The sequence below is a fragment of the Peromyscus californicus genome, unplaced genomic scaffold, assembly GCF_007827085.1.
Source record: "Peromyscus californicus insignis strain IS unplaced genomic scaffold, ASM782708v3 Scaffold_4__1_contigs__length_199733344, whole genome shotgun sequence".
NCBI lineage: Eukaryota > Metazoa > Chordata > Mammalia > Rodentia > Cricetidae > Peromyscus > Peromyscus californicus.
The window spans coordinates 190,460,313-190,483,470 of record NW_026294562.1 but is presented as its reverse complement, the minus strand read 5'-3'; the positions used below and the strand labels follow the sequence as shown (position 1 = coordinate 190,483,470).

At 42.7% G+C, this 23,158-nt stretch overlaps 1 protein-coding gene across 1 annotated transcript; it reads right to left on the bottom strand.

The window, feature by feature from the left end:
* Window positions 1–9,138: 9,138 nt before the first annotated feature.
* LOC128095035 (actin-like protein 9) lies at window positions 9,139–10,757 on the bottom strand. Its single transcript, XM_052713696.1, has one exon. The coding sequence runs from the start codon at window positions 10,621–10,623 to the stop codon at window positions 9,388–9,390; it is 1,236 nt and encodes a 411-aa protein (XP_052569656.1). The 5' UTR covers window positions 10,624–10,757; the 3' UTR covers window positions 9,139–9,387.
* Between the last annotated feature and the right edge of the window lie 12,401 nt (window positions 10,758–23,158).

Genomic DNA, 23,158 nt, shown 5'->3' with positions numbered 1-23,158 from the left:
TTTTCTTCTATGATCTTGTTGAATATATTTTCTGTGCCCTTGAGTTGGTATTCTTCTCCTTCTTCGACCCCTATTATTCTTAGGTTTGGTCTTTTCATGGTGTCCCAAATTTCTTGGACATTTTGGTTCATGACTTTGTTGGTTTTAGTGTTTTCTTTGACTGATGAATGTATTTCTTCTACTGTATCTTCAACGCTAGAGATCCTCTCTTCCATCTCTTGCATTCTGTTGATTATACTTGCATCTGAAGTTCCCAATCGTTTTCTCAGATTTTCTATTTCCAGCATTCCCTCTGTTTGTGTCTTCTTCATTTTTTCTATTTCCCTTTTCAGGTCTTGGACTGTTTCCTTCATTTGTTTCATTGATTTTTCTTGATTTTCTCTCAGTATTTTATTGTTTTCTTCCAGGACTTTATTGATTTCTTCTAATTTGTTTGCCCTTTCCTCTAGTTGTTTACAGCGTTCTTCACATTTTTTTGTCTTTTCCTCTACGCAAGCCTCTAGCTTCTTCATGATGTCATTCATAAGGCTGTTTTCTTCTGCTTCTTCCAATTTCTGATGTTCAGGTCTAGGTGTTGGAGGAGGGCTAGGGCCTGGTGATGCTGTATTGCTATTCATTTTGTTGTATATGTTTCTGCCTTGACGTCTGCCCATCTCCTTGTGGTTCGTTCTTGGCCTTATCCGCACACTTGGTTCAGACAGACCAGTGTTCCAAAAGGGAAGTCAGTGTTCCAAAAGGGAAGTCTGGAGCAAGATGGGAGCTGGGGGCCGGCCTCTAAGTCTCAGGAAGAGGCTTGGGGCTCAGGCGGATGGGCGTGGTGGCAGGGCGTGGAGACTGCAGGGTCTGCCAGGGGTCTTGGAGAAGGGGATCCTTCCCGGTGGGGCTAGCAGGGAACCTGCCCGGTGGCCAGAACCTGGGGCCGAGTTGGGCAGGTCTTCCCTGGAGTGGCTGGTGCCCAGGGATGGGGTCTGGGGCAAGGAAGGGTACTCACGATTGTTCCAAAAGGGACGTCCGGAGCAAGATGGGAGCTGGGGGCCGGCCTCTAAGTCTCAGGAAGAGGCTTGGGGCTCAGGCGGATGGGCATGGGGGCAGGGCGTGGAGACTGCAGGGTCTGCCAGGGGTCTTGGAGAAGGGGATCCTTCCCGGTGCGGCTAGCAGGGAACCTGCCCGGTGGCCAGAACCTGGGGCCGAGTTGGGCAGGTCTTCCCTGGAGTGGCTGGTGCCCAGGGATGGGGTCTGGGGCAAGGAAGGGTACTCACCAGTATTCCAAAAGGGACGTCCGGAGCAAGATGGGAGCTGGGGGCCGGCCTCTGAGTCTCAGGAAGAGGCTTGGGGCTCAGGCGGATGGGCGTGGGGGCAGGGCGTGGAGACTGCAGGGTCTGCCAGGGGTCTTGGAGAAGGGGATCCTTCCCGGTGGGGCTAGCAGGGAACCTGCCCGGTGGCCAGAACCTGGGGCCGAGTTGGGCAGGTCTTCCCTGGAGTGGCTGGTGCCCAGGGATGGGGTCTGGGGCAAGGAAGGGTACTCACGACTGTTCCAAAAAGTATTTATTCATTTTTTGATAGGCATCTGGACTGTTTCAGTATCTTTAAATTTTTGAAAATTTCTTTAAAATACTAAATTTCAAAATTAGAATTTTGAAAACATTGATGAGCAAGTGTCTCTGTGCTATGCTGACTTATATGTCTTCAAATAGTATATGTGGACCATAAGCAGTTGTGCTTATTATCCAGTGATGACTGCTTTCATTTCCATGTACTAAATGTGTACATGGTATCCAACCCCAATATATATGCTCATGAATGTTTTGGGTTATTTTGTGGATAATATCCATTCTCCCTGGGATGATGGTGTCTCAGTGCTATTGTAATTTTTGTTTTCTACATCTCTGAGGATATTGACTTTGTTTTTGTTCTCATACAATTTAGTGCAATTTAAACCTTGACATTCAATACTATCTGAAAATAATATAATACTAATCTGTAAGATGCCTAACAATTATAGAACTAAAGAAATGGCTCTGTGGTTAATTGATATCTTTGGGGATTATATTAACACTCTGCTCAATGAATACAGGTTTGATTCCCAGTACACACAAGGTGGCATAATCCACCTGTAACCCTAGTTCCATTAGATCAAATGGCATCTTTTGGCCTCTGAGGCACATGACATGCAAGTGCTGCAAAGACATACATGTATTCAAGCACACATAAACATATTATAACGTTGAAAGTTAAAAAAAATATTTTACCAAATATCCATCATCATTTCTCTTTTCTTTAGCTTCCTTTATTTTGACTCTTTGGAGTGTAGTCCATCATCTAAAGCACTTTTAACAAGAGCTTTAGCATAGAGCTGGTCATTTTACTTGTCAGAGCTTCATAAGCTGCTTTTAGGACAGTCATTCAATCTTTTATTTTACTTTTCAAGTGGTACGGGGGCGAATCCAAGATCCAAAGAATGTTCTAACACTGAATTATATCACCAGTCAACATTAGTGACTATTGCTCAAATATTTTGTTCATAATTAAACTGTTCAGAAGCCCATTCTGGCTAGATAACAATCTACACATCATTGCCATGACAACCAATGTATTACTGCAGAGTTCCAATGATCTTCATCTTAGAATAAGAGGAATTGCTAACTCATCATTTGACTTTCTGAGAATAGTGACATTTAATGTACAGACTCAATTCTACCTCTAGGTTTACTCCTAGTGTTTGGAGTTGTTTCAGATGGATACTTACCTATACAATCACTGTCTCCAAAGTGGTTAGAGCTGGCCCATTATTGTCGCTCACTATTCCATCTAATCTCAGGTGAATTTAAAAATTTCATCCTGTTTCAGAATTTAAGGTTCTGAAGTCTATGCTCACATGCATGGATAATCTGCTTAATGTCACTACAGCTATTAAAAGAAGGGTTAATTTTCAAAATAAGTTATATTTTGTGTTGTTGTTTGATCATATTAATATTTTTTATTTTGACACTAAAACATAATTACATAAATTTGCCCTTTTTGGCCTCTATCCAGTACCTTCAATGTTCTCCTTCCCTTTTTCTCTCTCAAAAGTTAATGTTTAATTATTTTATGTTAGTTTCCAGTCCAAATATATTGTAACAAAATAAGATATTTAGTTAAACATTTAGTCTTGAGAAAAAAGATACAAGTCACTCTTCTTATAAAAAACACTGGATTTTTGTTGCTAATTGTTGAGTGTTTCAAACATCATGTAATATGATCAAATATACCATGCCTATTTATTTACTTTTATGTGTATAAGTGCTTTAAGTACATGAATGGATGTGTACCTCAAACAATCCAGGTGCCCACAGAGGTCAGATCTTCTAAAACTGAGTTGCAAGTTTTTATGGGTTATTATGTGGGGTCTGATATTCAAACACAGGCCCTCTGCAGGAAAATTTAGTGCTCTTCAATGCAGAGACATCTTTCAAGCACCCCTGTAAGATAACTGTTTAAAAATCTGTGGATACTACCTAAACATAATAAAAGTAATTTACAGCAAGCCAACAGCCATCATCAAATTAAACTGAAAGAAAATCAAAGCAATTTGACTAAAATCAGGAACAAGACAAATGCTATCAACTCCCACCATATCTATTCCATATAGTACTTGAAGTTCTAGCTGGAGCAATAAGACAACAAAAGGAGATCAGGTGGATAAACATTGGAAAGGAAAAACTCAAAGTATCATTATTTGCAGATGGTATGATAGTATACATAAGTGACTCCAAGAATTCTACCAGGGAACCTCTAAAGCTGATAAATGCCTTTAATGAAGTGGATAGATATAAGATTAATTCAAAATAATCAGTAGCCCTTCTAGATACAAATGATAAACAGACTGAGAAAGATATCAGAAGATAGAGAGGTTTCCCATGCTCATGGATTAGTGGGATTAACATAGTAAAAATGACCATTTTACCAAAAGTGATTTACAGATTCAATGAAATCCCTATTGAAATCCCAACACAGTTATTTCCAGACCTTGAAAGAACAACACTCAGCTTCATATGGGGGGAGGGGAACAGGGTTACAAAAATAATCCTGTACAATAAAGGAATTTCTGGAGGTATCACCATCTCTGTCTTCAAGAAGGTCTACTACAGAGCTATAGTAATAAAAATCGCATGATATTGGCGTTAAAAACAAACAGGTGTATCAATGGAATCAAATCAAAGAACCAGACATAAATCCACACACCTGATTATTGACAAAGAAGCCAAAATTGTGGTAGTGTGAGAACAGACAGCTGTAATTGGGGGCATTTGGAGGTCAGTGTGCAACCTAATGCAAGGAAAACTTCCTGGAATCTATGAGGGTGACCCTAGCGAGGATTCCTAGTAATGGAGGATATAGAGTCTGAACTGGCCATCTCTTGTTGCCAGGCAAGGCTTCCAGTGGTGGGACTCTGTTGCATTCGATTGAATTGTTGCCTGAGGGGTCCTATAGAGATTTTCTAAACACCCCATGCTGATGCTAGGACAGAAGGTCACTCTGAAAACCAACAGTGGGGCCCCATTGCTGAGGACAACATTCACACAGTCCTATAAAAGTAGAGAGGTCCAGCTCTTGCCTGCATGGAGCCTTCACCCTTACAGTCTAGTTTCTATGGAGGGGTGAGGTACTCTGCAGCTACAGAAAGAGAAACCTGGACACCAGCCCAGTCACAAACCTTCACCCTGCAATCTGTTCTGCCCACAAGACGTGCTGGGGCAATGGTGGCCCAGAGCTTGTGGGAGTAACCAACCAATGTCTAGTTTAACTTGAGACCTAGGCCATAAGAGGGAGCCATTGCCCCACACTGCCTGAAGGCCAGGCACTGGAAAGTGGATAGCTCAGAGGAGTAGAACTAAATAAGACTGGAGGAAAAAAATAAAATGATTCCGAGTGATAATCTGCTATACTCATAAATCAATGCCTTGTCCAGTCTTCATCATAGAGACTTCTTGTGGAAAAGACTCACAGCCAGACATTATGTGGAAAGTCTAAGTTGGAGGTTTCAATCAGGTTCCACCCCTCAGTGATGGGGGAATCCCAAGAAAGAGGGGTGTGAAAGATTGTAGGAGTAAGAAAGGATGAAGGACTGTAAGAGAACATGCCACACCAAATCAACTAAGCAGAGCTCACACAGGCTCACAGATACTGAAATGGAAAACATGGGGCTTGCATGGGTCTGCACCAGGTCCTCTGCATATATTATGGCTGTAAGTTTGTTGTTTGTGTGAGATTCTTAACAGTGGGAGTGGGTATTTCCCTGACTCCTTTGTCTGCTCTTGGGATTCTTTTCCTTCTATTGGGTTGTCTTATCCAGCCTCGATAGGAGAGCTTTTACCTTGTCTTAATGTATCTTGTCGTGTTTGGCTCTTGTCTCTTGGAGGCCTGACCTGTTCTGGAGAGGAATCAAGGAGCGGGTGGATCTGGGGGAGAGCAAAGGTGAGGGGGAGCTGGAAAAGGTGGAGGGAAAGGAAACTGTGGTGGGATATATTGTATGAGAGAAGAATCTATTTTGAATAAAAAATGAGTAAATAAAACATACTTTTCAATATCAAATTTAATTTATTTTTCATCTCAATTCTCTGAAGGACAAAGACTAATACAGCAGGTCAGATCAGAAATCGAAATCTTTCCTTTCATTCCTTCCTAGAAACATAACTCAAAATGGAAATAGACATTGTCTAGGAGAAAAGGGTAGGCATCAGGATTTCAAGGAAATAGAATTAGGAAATAAGTACAAGTTGCTATTCTAATACAAAAGAAAATAAATATAAAAATTAATCCAAAGAGTTAAATAAGATATTATTGTCTGCCCCCAGTTCTTTTCTTTCCATGTGGCTTTACTCTACTGAAAATATCTGGGACATTCACTCTCTGCTTCATTGTTCTGCATTTCTAGTTGAAAAAAATCAGGTCTGAGGTCATCTCAGCCTCAGGTGCAATGAGGTTACTCACATCCCCGTACATTAAGGCTCCTGGGAGGAATCCATGCTGGACTTATTTGGTCCCAGGCCACTAGCAACAAGCTATTTGTCTGAACACCATTAAAAGTGTTTTCAGTGGTGTGTCTCAAAAGATCTATAGTTAGATGTGAAGCTAAGGTTCTTGTAAGACCCATGACAGTCAGAACTCATGTATAATCTGGATATTCCATTCCAAAGTCCAAATCAGGGAAAAGTAGCCTCATTTGTAGAGCACCCATCATGCACAGAGAATGCACAGTCGGACCCATGCTCCACTAGTCACAGATATAGGATACTCAATCAGGACCTGTGATCTGCACTGAGTGGAGAACCAATAATCAGGCAAAATCCAGACATTCCCTGACTCGTGCTGACTCATGGTCCATTAATATCCAATTCATCATTTACCATGAGAAACTATTATTTGAGTTACAAAACATGACCTTCTTCCCTGACCCTTATTTCCTACAGATCAGTACCCTCCAGTGATCCATTCACCTACATCATTGATTTCATCCTTTGTTTATGATCATCTTAGAAGCCAGTAGTGGCTGGAAAGCAGCCCTGTGTTTAATATTTAGAACACAATAGTAGCTGGAAATACCTCTTGTTTTTAATGTGTGAACTCTTATATTTCTTGGCAAGATTTTTTGTCTAATTATAGTTAATTTGTGTGTAAATCTTGTGCATGTATTCACATCTCCTGTGAGTTCATGTGCACAATGGCTCAGTTCACAGCTGATACATGATGTTTCTCTGCAGATGCCCATTATCGTTGTGATAGTATCTCTAAGAAATGGTGTTGGTAAAAATGAATAGCTGAGTCACATGTGGTAGCTTGGACCTTTAGTTCCAACACTCAGGAGGCAGATGCAGGTGGATCTCTTTGATTTCAAGACCATCCTCATCTATGTAAGAAGTTCCAGGCCGACCAGGACAGTGCAGTGAGAAGCTGTCTCAAAGAGGGGATGGGGAGCTAGAGAGATGTTCAGAGATTAAGAGCATTTGTTATACTTGAAGAAAACCAGAGTTTGACTTCCACCACCCACATAGTGACTCACACCCATCCATAACTCCAATTCCAGGGGATCTGACTCCCCCTTCTATCTTCTGTGGACACCAGGCACTGACATGGTACATATCCATGTATGCAAGCAAAACACTCATACACTTAAAATAAAATAAAACTAAAAATAATGCCAGAGAACTGTATGTATAAGAATTAAATTAGATGTTTATCAACTCTAAGGCCATCAAAGACCTTCACTGAAGAGCTGACAACCTTTTACTTTTCACTAGAAGCCAGAAATTTATTATCATTTACTTAGTGTAGCTGTCAATAACATTGTTTACTGAATCATAACTGATGAATTTGCTTTTTGTCAGAATCTTTTACTTTATTTATTTATTTTATATATATAATTTTTTATTAAAAGATTTTCTTTCCTTTTACATACCAACCCCTGTTCTCCCTCCCTCCTCTTCTCCTGTTTCCCCCATCTACCCCCATCCCACCTGCATCCCCTACTCATAGAGAGTAAGGCTGTTATACCATGTTGGGGCTGGACCTAGCCCCTCCCTACCACATCTAGGCTGAGTAAGGCATTGCACCATAGGGAATGGGATCTAAAAAGCCAGTTTGTATACCCGAGTAAGTCCTGGTCCCATTGCCAGGGGACCCACAAACACATCAAGCCACACAACTTTCACCCACATTCACAAGGCCTAGTTCAGTCCCATGCAGGCTCCCCGGCTGTCAGTCCAGAGTCCATGAGCTCCTATTAGCTTGGGTCAGCTATTTCTGTGGTTTTTCCCATTACGATTCTGACCCCCCTTGCTCTTACAATCCTTCTTGCCTCTCTTCAACTGAACTCCAAGATCTTGGCCAAGTGCTTGGCTATGGGTCTCTGCATCTGCTTCCATCAGTAACTGGATGTAGGTTCTATAATGACAATTAGGGTAAACACCAATCTCAAAGCAGGGGAAGGCTAGTTCAAGCACCCTCTCCACCACTGCTGAGTCTTAGCTGGGGACAATCTTGTGAGTTCCTGGGGTTTTCCCTAGCTGCAGATTTCTCCCCATCCCCTTAATGGTACACTCTGTCAAGATATCTCTTGACAAATATGATATGTACTCACTCATAAGTGAATGTTAGAAGCAAAACAAAAGATAACAGGGCTTCAATCCACAACCCTAGAGAAGCTAGGTAAAGAGGAAGACTCCAAGCAGGACACACATGGATTGCCCCAGGAAGGGGAAAGGGTTAAGATCTCCTGGGCAAACTGAGAGGGGGGAATAGAGTGGAAGGGAGGGGATGAGGGACTGGAACATGGGGGAGAGACAGGAGGGAGAGCAATGAAAGAGCTGACAATCTTAACCTGCTAAAGAAAAACACTGGGGCCTAGAGAGAAGGCTCGGGAGTTGAGATCCTTGCTCTCACTAAAGAACTGGATCCTCTTCCCAGCACCCACATGGTGGCTTACAACCATTTATAAATTCAATCCCAGGAGAATTTATGCCCATTTCTGAAATTCATGGGCTTCGAGTATGCATGTAATTCACATAAATATGCAGGCAACACATTCATAAAGAATAAATATGAAAAAAATAATTTAATATAGGCATAGGGGAAGACTTTGTCAACAGGACTCCAGTTGTTCCAGGAACAAGGCCAACAACTGCCAATTAAGACTTCGTGAGCTTAAAAGGCTCCTGAACAGCAAACAAACGAACAAAAATCAAAAACCAATTGAGTCAGTCAGGACCCTACAGAATAGAAGAAAATCTTTGCATTCTACACATCTGACAGAGTACTAATGTCTCAAATACATAAAGAACTCAGCAAACTAAACAAACAAAAAAAAATCAGACAATCCAGTTACTAAGTGTGCTGATGAACTAACAGTTCTCAAAATGAAATGCAAATGGTCAATATACGTGGAAAATGCGTTCCAGTTCATTAACCTGTGGAAAACTGCAAACCATTTAGTTTCCATCCTATCCCAGTCAGAATGGCAATTAAAAAAAACTAGTAACAAATGCTAGAATCTGTGAGTGTGTATCTCACCAGACCTGAGGATGCCTTGGGTGGACAGATGAGGTGATGATCTCCGGATGGTGGGTTGATGAGATTCGTTGACAAAGGTACTGTGTTAAGGGTTGTTATGGAGGAAGAGGTGAGAACTGGGATGTCTCCAGGGTGTGGATTAGGGGAGGTGCTTTAGGTCAGATTCACCCAGGAATGTGTGAGGATGAAGTTTCAGTGGCCTTGGTCTGCAAGTGAGTTCATATCTGAGGCTCCTGGGTGGGTTTCAGTGAGTGAGATGGGGGAGAATGGAACAGGACAGGACAGAGCTGGCTCTTTAAGGAAGCTTTATTCCCACATCCGTCCCCACCCTGCGCTGAATCAAGAGCACTTGCGGTGCACTATATGGGGACCTTGTTCCTCATACTGCTCACGCTGGATCCAACGGGATTGGAAGGCACGCAGGGAGGCTAGAATGGACCCCCCAATCCACACTGAGAAGTTCCTGTTGGGCTGGGCCGCCACAACCACGTGAGCATCCGGACTAAGACATTGCAGCAGCTCAGCCTTGAAGCGACCTTCAAAACCGGTGAAGAGAGAGGAGCCTCCGCACAGAAGCACATTTTGTTCCATGTCGGTCCGTAGTTCCTGGGGCACCATGCAGAGGCTCTGTTCCACCATGCCAGGGAGGCCCAAGGACGAAGGTCCCGAGGTCTCTGGGGGATGGAATAGTAGTTCAGGACACTGGAAGAGCTCCTTCCCCACTGTGATAGTCTGTCCATCTGGCAGCTTCAGGCACCGCCGGAATTTCTCATCAGGGCGCCTTTGCTCTTTCTGGAAATCTGAGGCCACATAGCAGTAATGGTGCTTGATGCTCTCCATGGTGTCCATGTCTTCCTTCTTCAGCGGCAAGCTAGATCTCAAGATTTTCTCTGCCAAGAAGGTAGTCAAGTAGTGACCAGCCAGGTCTAGGCGCTGTATACCATTGGGCAGGTTGTAGCCTTGGAAGACTGGCACTGTGTAGCTGACCCCATGGCCAGTGTCTACCACAAGCCCATTAACTCGTCCGTTGGCATAGACTGACAGCACGGATTGGGATGCCACAAATATGGCAGGGGAATGCAGAGACTCGAAGGCTATTTCCACCAGCTTCTCACGGTTGCTGGCAGGGCTGAAGGGCGGATCTGTGAACATCAGAGGATGGTCCTGGGTGACCACTCGGAGGTCATTCTCAAGGATGTGGCGCCAGATGAGTTCAGCTGCTTCCCAGTCCACCACAATACCATTACGAACTGGTTGCATCAGGTTTAACTCTGGGCAAGCATGGGCTGCCTCACCAATAAACGTCTCCATCTTTGGCTGCCCTATGGTGGTTTGTTTCTTGGGCTGGCAGCCCACAACGTTGGCCACAACGTAAGTGGGCCGAGTCTGTCCTGCGAAGCCCATCTTGCACATGCCAGTGCCCATGTCGATGACTACAGCACACATCTTTGTTGACAGCTTGTTACCAACCACACCACAGGGTTCTTGTAGCAGATTCTTGTTTGCCAGCATTGATCGAGGGTTCAGATCAAGTGACTTGTGGAGGTCCCAGCACTTGGGACCATTTACATCCATCTTTATAAGTGAATTTGATGAGGTTGATTGACAAAGTTGGCAACTTTACTCAGGGGTGTGGGAAGAAGAGGCTCAGTCAGGACCAGGATGAGCAGAATGGGAGAGAGATACATCATAATATCTATGAGATCACTCTACCTGCTTTGGCTTCACAATGAAAGGGCAGGGTGCGATCAGAAGAGGTCCACACTGCCCTCAGGGTTCACAGAAGATTAAGACCACAAAGCCAAATATGGAGAGGTAGGTCTGGCCTCTGCCCAACTCTTTGATTCCACATTCTCTCCCCCACAATTGGTATCTACTATACATCATAGATAGCCATGTGCCCGCTGATAATAGGAATCAGAAGGCAACAAGCCAACTTCAGTTTCTGATTTGTTCCTTTTCATATGTATGTGTGGACAAAGTATACATTCATGTGTGTACATAGGTTCATTTGTGTACGGGTGTGTTTTTTGGAGGGTGGTCCATGTATACATATCTCCCTGTGTGGGTGGAAGCCCAATGTTTGTATTCTTATTGTTCATTCTTTGACACAGGCTCTGTCTTAGTTACTTTTTATTGCCATGACAATGCACCCTGACGAAGACATCTATATGAAAAAGCATTTAATTTGGGGTCTCGAGGTTCCACAGGGTTAAAGTCCATGACCATCATGTTAGGGACCATGGCAGCAGGGAAGGAAGCATGGCACTGTAACTGAGACCTTACATCTGGTCCATAGGCACAAGGCAGAGAGAGATAACTGGGAATGGTATGGGCTTTTGAAACCTCAAATCCCACCCTCACTGACACACCTCCAACAGGGCCACATCTCTTAATTCTTCCAAGACAGTTCCCACTGCTGGGAACCCAACATTCATTATATGTGTAAGTACTGCAGCCAGTGAAGGAGAGGTATCCTGGCAGTCAGGAGCCAAGGAATACCATAAAGTTGCAGTAAATGTAGCAGATTACAGCCCTGTTCCAGGGAAAGGTTTCCCAATGCAAGTGTAGCAACTCTGCTCCAGCAGGGGAGGATTTCCAGAGCAAAGCTTTGCTCTGGTCAGGTGAATTATTACAGCTCTGCTCTACTCCTGAGAAAATGCCACACCATGCAACAAACCTCACTCAAGAGATTTATTGGGGAAAAAAGAATCCAGGAGGGTGGTTGCCTGTAGGGTGAGAAGCAGCAGCAAAGTGAACAGAGCACAGAGCTTATAGAGGGTTTCTTGGGGGAATGGATCTTTCCAGGGTGGCTTGCGATTGGTGGATTTTAGTGGTATGATTCTGGAACAAGCTGATGTATTGGTGGGATTTGAAGTCCTGGTCCTGGGGTCAAGTCAGGGTCAGGATGTTTTTCCTTGGCCGAGGTCTCAGGTCTAGTCCAGTTCAGGGTGGGCTTTTTTTTTTCTTGACCCTTTTCACCCTACAGTATGAGCCTAGGGGAGGCAGCATTTTCATTCAAACCACCACAGGGTCTCTAAATCAAACCAGAGCTTGCTGAAGCAGGTAATCTTGCAATTCAGTTTTCTCTGGGATCCTCTATCTCTGATTTCCCAGGCTAAATTACAGGCAGACTGCTGTGCCTACATGGATTGTTGGATCCTTATTCCAGAACTTCTTGAGCTTCTCAACCATGGAGCCATTTCTTCCACCCTGGCTTTCTGATTTTTGAAAGGAATGAGTAGCCAGCATGGAAGGAAGGGAGAGGGAGATGGGAATGAGTACGTTCAACTGTCTTAAATACCTTGTCTTTTTTGTTACTACACTTGGCTCAATCATTCTCATGACTTCCTTTAAAAAAATACGTGTATGAGTGTTTCATCTGTATGTATATTTGTACAACACATGCATGCCTGGTGCACCTAGAGGCCAGAAGAGGGCATTAGACCCATGGAACTGGAGTTACAGGATGATATGAGCCACTATGTGGGTGATTGGAATTGAACCCAAGTCCTTTAGAAGAACAATAAGTTCTCTTAACTACCAAGATATCTCTCCCAATTCCCAAACTCCACCCCATTCCCTTCTGGCAGAACAGGAATTTGCCTCTTCAAATTTCAGCTCAATGTTTGCTTCCTGGAAGCTTTCCTCCATTTCCACTCTGACTCTCATAATATGGGGATTATAGAGGGGAGGGTTGTCTGCTTTCTCTTTGTGTACTCTGCTTTCTCCTGATTACACTGAGCCTCTTTGAATACATAAGCTGCTCCTTCCATTGCAAATGCTAGTGGCATGCAGAGCACATTTGGGAACAAAGAGTTCAATAATTGTTAGCAGGACTAGTGAGATAGCTGGGTCATAAAGCACTTGCCTAGTATGTATGGGGCTCTGGATTTGACCCCCAGCACTTTAGAACAAACTATTAGTAACATCAAAAACGCATGTAGCAGACAACAGCTATGTTAGGCTAGTCCTAGGCTTCATAGAGCTGATCTCAGGTGTCATCTGTTAAAGCCAGGTAAATAAAATATACTTACTTTTTCTCTTTGTAGATGTGATGAGGGGATTGATAACATCACCACAGAGGGTTTCACTGGAATTTTTTAAGATTTATTTTTATTTCATGGGTATAGCTGTTTTGTCTTCATGTAAGTCTGTGGTCCATATGTATGCAGTGTTCACAGAAGCCAGAAGAGAGCAACAGATCCCTTGGACTGGAGTTAAGGTGATTATGAGTTACCATAGGGATGCTGGGAATAGAACTCGCCTCCTTTGAAAGAACAGCCAATATTTTAACCACTGAGCCATCTCTCCTGCTCCCAGGCATTTCTCTTCTGAGACAGGGTCTAAATAAGTAGCCTTCAATGGCCTGAGATTTGCTATGTAGACATGGCTGGTCTGGTCTCCAGGAGATCCACCTGCCTCTGTCTCCAGAATGCTGGGTTAAGGACATGCACCACCACTCTTGGCACATTGGATATTCTTAAATGTACAAAAAAGTGTGGGAAATGTAAACAAAACATACTGTCTTCTCTCTCTCTCTCTCTCTCTCTCTCTCTCTCTCTCTCTCTCCTCAGAGGATTAAATAAGAAAGAATTCCATTTCAAAAAAAATGGAATTTTTTGAGTGAGGTAACCAGACTCAGGAAGACAACATGGTATGTACTCACTCATAGGAGGATATTAGATGTAAAACAAAGGATGACTAGACTCCTACGTACAACCCCAGGGAGGCTACCTAGAAAACAGGACCCTAAGAAACACACAGGGATTGCCCAATGATAGAGAAATGGATGAGATCTACATGAGGAAACTGGACCTGGGGGGGGGGGCGGGTAATGAAGGGCAAGGGTCGAGGGAAAGAGAGTTTAGGGGAGCAGGAGACCCCAGCTGGATCAAGAACAGAGGGGGAGAACAAGGAATAGGAGACCATGATAAATGAAGACCCCATGGGAATAGGAAGAAGCAGAGTGCTAGAGAGGTCCCCAGAAATCCACAAAGATACCTCCACAATAGACTGCTGGCAATGGTTGAGAGAAAGCCTGAACTGACCTACTCTGGTGATAGGATGGCCAAATACCCTAACTGCAGTGCTAGATATCTCATCCAATGACTGATGGAAGCAGATGCAGAGATCCACGGCCAGGCCCCAAGTGGAGCTTCAGGAGTCCAATCGTTGAGAAAGAGGAGGGATTGTATGAATGAGAATTGTTGAGATCATGATTGGAAAAAGCACAGGGACAAATAGCCAAACAAGTGAAAACATATGAACTATGAACTAATAGCTAGGAGCCGCCAACTGGATCAGGCCATCTGGATAAGTGAGACAGTTGAACTGTTTGGGAGGCCCCCAGGCAGTGGGATTGGGATCTGTCCTTAGTGCATGAGCTGGCTGCTTGGAACCTGGAGCCTATGCAAGGACACTTTGCTTAGCCTGGGAGGAGGGGACTGGACCTGCCTGGACTGTATCTACCAGGTTGAGCTGAATCCCCAGGGGAGTCCTTGCCCTGGAGGAGATGGGAATAGGGGGTGGGCTGGGGGAAGGGTGGGGGTGCTGGAGGAGGGAGGACAGGGGAATCCGTGGCTGATACGTAAGAGTAAATCAAATTATAAAATAAAATAAAATAAAATAAAGAAGCCCCTTGGTATAAATTGAAGTTTCTCCAAGGTCAATTATTCTGGAGGTCAACTATGAAAAAAGTTTCATTTGGGGCTCAAAACTTTATTCTCCTTGTAATTGCATTGTTTTAACCCAGCCATTATCATAAGCATGTGAGGTGAGCTCTGCCCATTCAAACACTAGCCTCTGCTATATGGAAAAAGTCCTAGTGGGACCCCTGCCGGGTCCGTTTGCATGCTGAGCTTGGCACAGCTGCGCTCACTTACACAGAAATAAAAATTTTGCCTTGTCATTTCCTTGAGATGCTCAGATCCATTTCTTTCCCTTTTTTCTAAAAATATTTTTTTATTTAAAAAAATATTCATTTTACACACCAGCCTCAGATCCCCCTCCCATTCCTCCTCCAACTCCCCACTCCATCCTTCCCCACATCTCCATCTCCTCCTCCAAAAGGGTAAAGCCTCCCATGGCGAGTGAGCAAAGCCTGGTATATTCAGTTGAGGCAGGATCAAATCAAGTCACTCCCCACTGCATCAAGGTTGAGCAAGGTGTCGAACAATAGGTAATGGGCTCCAGAAAGCCAACTCATGCACCAGGGATAGATCCTGATCCCACTGTCAGGGGCCCTTCAAACAAAACAAGCTACACAACTGTCTCCTGTATGCAGAGGGCCTAGTCTGGTCCCATGCAGGTTCCACGGGTGTCCATCTAAAGTTCCTATGAGCTTGGTTTAGTTGTCTCTGTAGATTTCTCCATCATGATCTTGACTCCCCTTGCTTGAATAATGCCTCTTCCCTCTCTTCGACTGGACTCCTGGAGCTTGGCCTGGTGCCTGGTTGTGGTTGTGTGAAGGTCTAGACTTGACTTTACAGGTTCCATCTAAGGGAAAGGGCCACCATCTCAGACCACCTGCTGTACTCAGTTCCAGGAAGAATCTCAGGAATGTGCTATGGCAACTTGAACAGATACAGGGAAGTAAAGTTTAACAAGGTCCAGATACTCCTGCAGACATCCTGTCTGCCCTTGGAGATGCCTAGATAATCCTGCTGAACAATCCAAATAATCCTGTTCAGTGGATTTTGGTTCCCTGCCCAAAGTCTAACCTAGTGTTTTCAAATGTGGTTTTGTGCCCAAAGTCTACACCAACAGTTTCAGAAAATCGCCTTGCCCCATATCCCTTCTACCCAATCCCAAATTGCCAATTCCCAGCTTGTGGTTTTTCCCTATAAAAACTCTCGACACCTGGGTTCATGGCCACCACCACATTTCCTTCCATCTGCTGTGTGGTGGCCCAGGTTGAACCTGAATAAAAGGACCCTTATGTGCTTGCATCAGAAACTGGCTCCTTGGTGGTCTCTGGGGGTTTCTCAAAATGGGTACAACAGTTGTGGATCTCTGCATCTGCTTCCATCAGTTATTGGATGAAGGATCTATGATGATAGTTAGGGTATTCACCAATCTGATTACCGGAGTAGGCCAGCTCAGTCACCCTCTCCACTATTGCTTAGTAATCTAATCTGGGGTTGTCCTTGCAGATTCCTGGGAATTTCTCTAGCACCAGGTTTCTCCCTTATCCCATAATGTCCCCCTCTATCAAGATATCTCTTTCATTATTCTTCCACTCGGTCCCTCCTCCAGCTCAACCATCCTGTTCCCTCATGTTCTCATCCCCCATCCTCTCCCCTCTATTGCACCATGCAACCCCAGTTTCCTCATGGATATCCCATCTGCTTTCCCTTGCCAAAGGCATTCTATGAGTCCCTTTTAGGGTCCTCTTTGTTTCCTAGCTTCTCTGGAGCTGTGGGTTGTAGTACTCAAACCCATTTCTAACATTAAGATCCATTAATTTCTTTAGTTATGCTTTAATATTTTCCTTTGCCTGAGTGTAGTGTTTATGGGGCATCTGTATTGATTGATTAACTTTGGCTATATACTTGGTTAATTCATACTTTGGAAATGTTCATACACTATAAGTTTTGTTGGTTCACATTCACAATAATCAGGGATGTAATGAATAAGGGCATTCTACATTGTTTCAAACATGATTTTCTGTTGCATTTTGTAAGTTCTGTAAAAAAAAAGACATAACATGAGAAGGTGAAGCCATTTATATCACCATTTAAAATTTCACCAGTCAGTCTTGGTTGTGCACACCTGTGATCCTAGCACTGAGGCACCACTGAGACCCTTTACCAAAGCTGAGAGCTCTTGCATTGCGGATCACTCCTAGAACACATGCAAGTCCCTGGGTTCAATCCCTAGCACCTCAAAACAAAAATGTACTTACAGAAACAAGGGTGAGTTTTTTCTCTCCATTTGTTATGAAGTCCCTACAGGCAGGTATACACTTACCTACTCTTTTTTGACAAATATATTTTTTCTGAAGTTAAGGGTGCAATGTTGCCTGGAAAGCTGGAGAGATAGATCAATGGTTAAGAGCACTGGTTGTTCTTGCAGAGGACCTGCATTTGATCCCCAGTACCCATATAATGGCTCATAACCACCTACAACTCCAGTTCCATGGGACCCAAACCCTTTTCTGGCCTCTGGAGGAACTGCACTCACATGATGCATAAACATACATACAGGCAATGTGTTAGTTATTTGGCGGCGCTCTTACCCTGCGAGGAAATGTCACGAAACATGACAGAATCCACTAACAAGAGTTTTATCAAGATGAGAGAGAGAGAGAGAGAGAGAGAGAGAGAGAGACATGTGATAGGCCCGTGGGAAAGACACGTGCATAAAAAGAGAAGCTGGGAATATGGCGCCAGCTTATAAAGGCTGGGCTGTGCCTGCTTACACAGGCTCATGTGGCTACTCCACACATGCGTGTAGATCACATGGTTGAGATGTGCGCTTTATGCAACCATGCAAAGCCACGGGGTCCCGGAAATGGCTATTTTGACCCGGAAATGGCTAGGCGGAAGTCTCTAGGTCTGCCGGACATGCACAACCATGCCCAACCGTGGGGGTGTGTTGTGAATCTATCACAATATCCTTTTTTCTCCCATTGATGTGTGAAAAACAATAACTAAACCTAAATCTAAACTGCTGTTACTTTATTCATTCTCTGACCATGTCCTGTTTCTGCAAATTGAAGACCTGTTTCAAAAGGTGAAGTAAAGGGTTTCATTAAGATGTTTCATGCATGTCATACTTGGTTCTTACTCATCTGGCTATGACAATGAACTCCCCATTCCCAAGGAAACAGCTGGTTTCATCTCTGGTCCTCTCTTCTTTCTCCTTTCCATTTTCATGTCTCATGTGTTCTATTACCCACTCTCTTCTCCCTTACCTCTAAATCTCTCTCTTCTCTTCCTAGAGCTCCTTCTTACTTTCATATCTCTCCTTCTCCTCTCTCTCTCTCTCTCTCTCTCTCTCTCTCTCTCTCTCTCTCTCTCTCTCTCTCTCTCTCTCATACACACATACACACCAGTTTTACATATGTGCAAAAAGCAGACAACATTCTCTTTGAACTGGGTTTATTTCACTTGACACTGTCATTTCCAGTTCAGTCCATGTTCCTGCAACAGTAATGATTTTATTCTGATTCATGAGTTCAGAAAAATTCATTACATATTTGAATTAATTCTTTTCTTTCAAAATTTTAATGTTCCACAGCTACTCACCTGACAGGATTGTTGTCTAGAATGTATGAAGAACTTAAAAACAAACAAACAAACAAGCAAACAGAACCTAAACATGAAGAAAATAAGCAGCCCCATGAAAAGTGGGCCATGGAACTAAACAGAAAATTTTCAGATGAAGAAACACTTGTGATCACTGTCATGAAGTAACATTTTATTTATTGTATAATGTTGATTTTCACACAGACACGTTGTTTCAACTACCTTATGTACTTTGACCACATCCCCCTTACCAAATAAATGGCTTTATGTATCAATGGAGAATCCTATGACACATAAATGAAAAAAACCCTGTAATATTTGTCTATCTGCACATGATCTATTTTAGTCAACATAATGATAATGCTCCTCAATTAATTTCCTTCAATACTCTCTTCTGAGTCATTTTGGTCTGTTTGTGGGGGAATCGATGTTATACTATTTGTAGTATGATGCATATAGAACATGCTGTGACAATGTGAAAGCTGTTTCATTTGCGACATTTGCTGTGTGCCAGACATTGGGGGCTCTTTTGAGAAATCTCTTAGGTTCTATGGAACCATTGGTGGTGTAGGAGATCTCTCCTCTCATTTACATCACCCTGGACATATTAATTTAGTCCTAGCCAGGGAGAGATTTGGCTAGCTAGTCTCTACCAAGCTAAATCTGTTTCTTAGACAGAATTGGAGCAAAAAACAACCTATGCCTTTGGAGCTTCTAAAGACACTCACTGCTCTTCCAGAGGATCCAGATGGTTTGTATCCGAGTCACACAGAATGATCAAAGAAAGAAAGTCATTCCAGGATGACGTAAGGCCTTGCAGGCAGCAGGGAGGAACAGCCATGCAGAAGCATTATTTCATACTGTCACACAAAAGTTATTTTTAGAATAAAACAAATTCCCCACACCAAACCCAGCTCTAATCCACATGTTTCTTGAAGGAACACCTTACCCTTGCAGTTTCAGTCCTTATTGTGCATTGTTTGTAGTACTCAATAATATAAGGCGTTCAGGTTTGCCAGGACTGTCTTGTAGCTAAAAGTCATGCAAGAGCTGTAAAGCTCCTTCAGAAAAACAACTCTAAAAATTACAGAAAACAATCACTCTCTTCTACTACGATTTCTTCAAGGTCTAAGTACTTCCAAAAAACAACTACTTCATTCTGATGTTTACCCTAGATACAGTTACTCTACTAGATATCCCACTACATAGGTTTGGTCTCAGCACAGACATGGTGGCTTGCAACTGTCTGTAACTCCAGTTACAGGGGATCCAATGCTCTGCTCGCTGAGGCACTGTGAGCATATGGTGCATTCACATATATGCAGCCCAAACACTCATACACATAAAATAAAAATACATTGAAACCTCTTTACTGCCTTAAGAAAAAGAGATAACCTGGTATATTTTACATTTAAAAGATGAGTCAATTATTAAGACATACTTTTATTAAATGATTTTAAAAATCTCTAAACTGCTTTCTGCTGGGCAAATGTCACATTTTAGATAAGCTCTTTTGCAGAGACCCTTTTTCATAATTACTAGGCCTCGATCTAATTAAAATATACATAGCCTGTAAATTAAACAATGGGCTAATTTTGTTAATTGTGATTTAAATTGTTCTCAGAAACTCTATTTCTGGCAGTAATATCTTCTCCATTTCTTTTTAAAGAATTATTTCTTTTACTTTTTGAGATTATACTATAACTAAATCATTTCTCCCTTTCCCTTCCTCCCTCCAAACCTTCCAATATACCATCTTCTTGCGCTCTTTAAAATTCATGGCCTCTCTTTTCATTAAATGTTGTTACATAAGTATATGCATATGCATGCAAATTAAATGCATTAGTGATTAACTCCAAGTCACCAATAATGCATCCTTATAAAGGAAAGAAATAAAAGCATTTCCCTTTGGAGTCATTTAACCAAGAAAGACTCCAGATTTTACTCTCTACTTCACACTTGCCATGTCTTCTCTACTCTGTCTGTTGCATGAGTCTCAATCTGTGCCTGCCTGAAGGCTGTCATATGAATGTGTGTGTGTATCTGTCTGCATTCTCTGTCTGCATTCTCTGTCTGTGTCTGTCTGTCCCTGAAAGGACACTAGGAGCACAAAGTAGAGACTCACTCTTAAGAGCTCTGAAGTCACTCTTAGTTAAATGACTCCAAGGGGAAATGCCTTCATTTTTTTCTCCTTGACTCAATATGCATGCATTATTGATAACACAGTTAATTACTAATGTGTTTACCTCATGCACATATGCAGAATCTATTAGCTGGTGCTATCATTATTTTTGTTTGTTTTTGCATACTCAGGAAAACAATAAACTTATGGCGATGTGAACCAAGTAGCCCTATCTTTTGGAAGGTGACCATGTGACTTTAAGGATGGACATTAGTTTTTGGTTTGTATTTCCATGCTCTCACATCCCTGCAGAGCTGGGATGTTTTTTTTACCTGTCATGATCATGACAGGAGAGCTTGAACCTCAGAACACAGCAGAGAAACATGGTCCTCCTTATAATTATGACAAATATATTTCTTAGCTATAATCTCTGAAGGGACTTGAGAAATTCTGGAGTCTCTTTTCCTCAGCTTGTGAAGATGGGCATCAGTGTACACAGAGAACTGTAATCAGCAATCAGGAGACAATCTATAAAGAAATGACCAAACAGTGTAGTATACATGGTAGTTATATTTCTAGTTTTTTGAGAAAGGTGTAGACTGTTTTCCAAAGTGTCTTCTCTAGTTTACACTTCCACAAGCAGTGTACAACAGTGTCCCTTTCCTCACAATCATGTCAGAATTTGTTATTTATCCTGATGAAGGCATTTTGACTGTGGTGAGATGGAATCTTAAAGGAAATTTAGTCTGCATCTCCCTGATAGCTGTGTATACAGGACTCTTTGTCAACCCAACTTGAGAAGTACCCAAGCTAACTGCACGGCCTAATCAGTAGACATGAGATTCCGAGCATATCTAATGCCTACTGACTTTAAAGACCTCTAGGCAACTATATTGGAAACTATAAAAGAAAGGTTGAATATCCTGATTCGTACCACATACCAAAATTATACCAACATGAAATAAATAAACTGATAATTAAGCAGCATCAACAGTGAAGCAATAATAAATGCACCCTATTCAAAAAAGGGGGGGAAGAGGAGACTGAGTCCTCACAGAATTATGTCAGAATTTCATAGACTAACTGATATTGAAGCTACTTAAAGGATTTCTTGATGTAAAAATAAAGAAAGGATTCTGGAAACTTAATGAAGCTAATGTTTGCTGATACCAAACCAGATAAAGACACAAAAATGAAATTACAGACTGATGTCATTTTTATTTTATTATTTTTTCCCTTTCACGTGATATACCTTGCTTAGTGTACTCTCATCCCTGACTCCCTACAGTCCTTGACCATTATTCATTATTTTTTCTCTCTCTCCCTCTCTTTTCCTCCCCCTTTCCTCCCCCCCCCGTGTGTGTGTGTGTGTGTGTGTGTGTGTGTGTGTGTGTGTGTGTGTGTGTGTGTGTGTATGCTTCCCTACCTCTCTTTTTTCTAGTTCATTTCTATTCATTTTGTTTTTGAACCACCAAGATTAACCAGAGCCATCTGTGAGGATGTAGGTTTGGAGCCTGGTGGGCTCACCAGCAGAAGAGGCACAGGTGGAGCCCTGTGAGCCTCTGCCCTTCCTAGACTGATTGTGTCCAGGGCTGGCCTTGACTGAGCCCAGTGCAGGTGAGTACAGTGGCTCTGCATTACTGATTACAACAGCTGTGTGGAGTCTGGAGCATGGCAGGTCATGCCCATTCCCCCTCTTCCCCTTCTTATTTCCTTCCTACCTCCTTTTCCTCAATATTCCCAGAGTCATAGATGACATGGTGTAACTGAGCTGTTTAAGGCTGTGCCACATACATTGTTTATTTTCTGTGTCTGAGACAGGCAGGAGTCTATGCATTCACCACCGTAATCATTTTTAAAAGATCTTTTCTTTTTTTTTTTTTTAGAAGTTTTTATTATTTTACTTTCCATTATTTCCTAACAAAAATGAAAACAGTTGAAGACAACAGAGTGACAGTTTTGTCACCAAATGGCCTCTTCAAGCCAGGCTGGTGACAAACTCACCTCTGGGGTTTGATGGCTGCAGAACTCTAGCTGGCACAAGTCCTCACTTCAACCTGTCTTCTCCCCCTCGCCCCAGCACACTCACTCTTGTTACACTTGAATAAATGCTTCAAAGAAGAGTAATTTAAACACACACACACACACACACACACACACACACACACACACACACACGAGTACAAATACCACACACATGCACACACTGTGGTCAGCCATAAAAAAAATAGCAGTGTCTATTTTGTCACAATAAACTACCCAAACCATTGATCCCTTTCTGGGTAGATTCGGTAAGTCAGAGATTCTGCTGCTTTCTGCGTTAACTGGAATTAAAATGGATGGTTTCTTCTCCCTGCCACAGTTAAAGCCTAGAGCAGTGTTTCCTCCACCTGTCCTTTCCCAAGAATTCTAAAAGATGTTTTCCACGTTTTATTTAAAAGCACCTTTAAAAGGATTTCTAGAGGACAAAGTTCCTTGAGAGTTAGAAAAATAGCAATGCCATTATCTAATGGTGATGTCAAGACTTTGCAGAATTAATGCAGCCTTAGGCTGGCAATGGGGTGACTGAATGAAGAAAACAAATAAAAAAGGAAAGGGCATGGCTAATCTTAGGTATGGTGGAGGAGAAAGTTTATTATACATAAAAGGGAGAGTGTAGGTAGAGGCATGGACAGGGACATCTGGAAGAGTTCAGAGTGGACATGACCTGACTGAGCTGGGCCATGCAAGAGAGGGG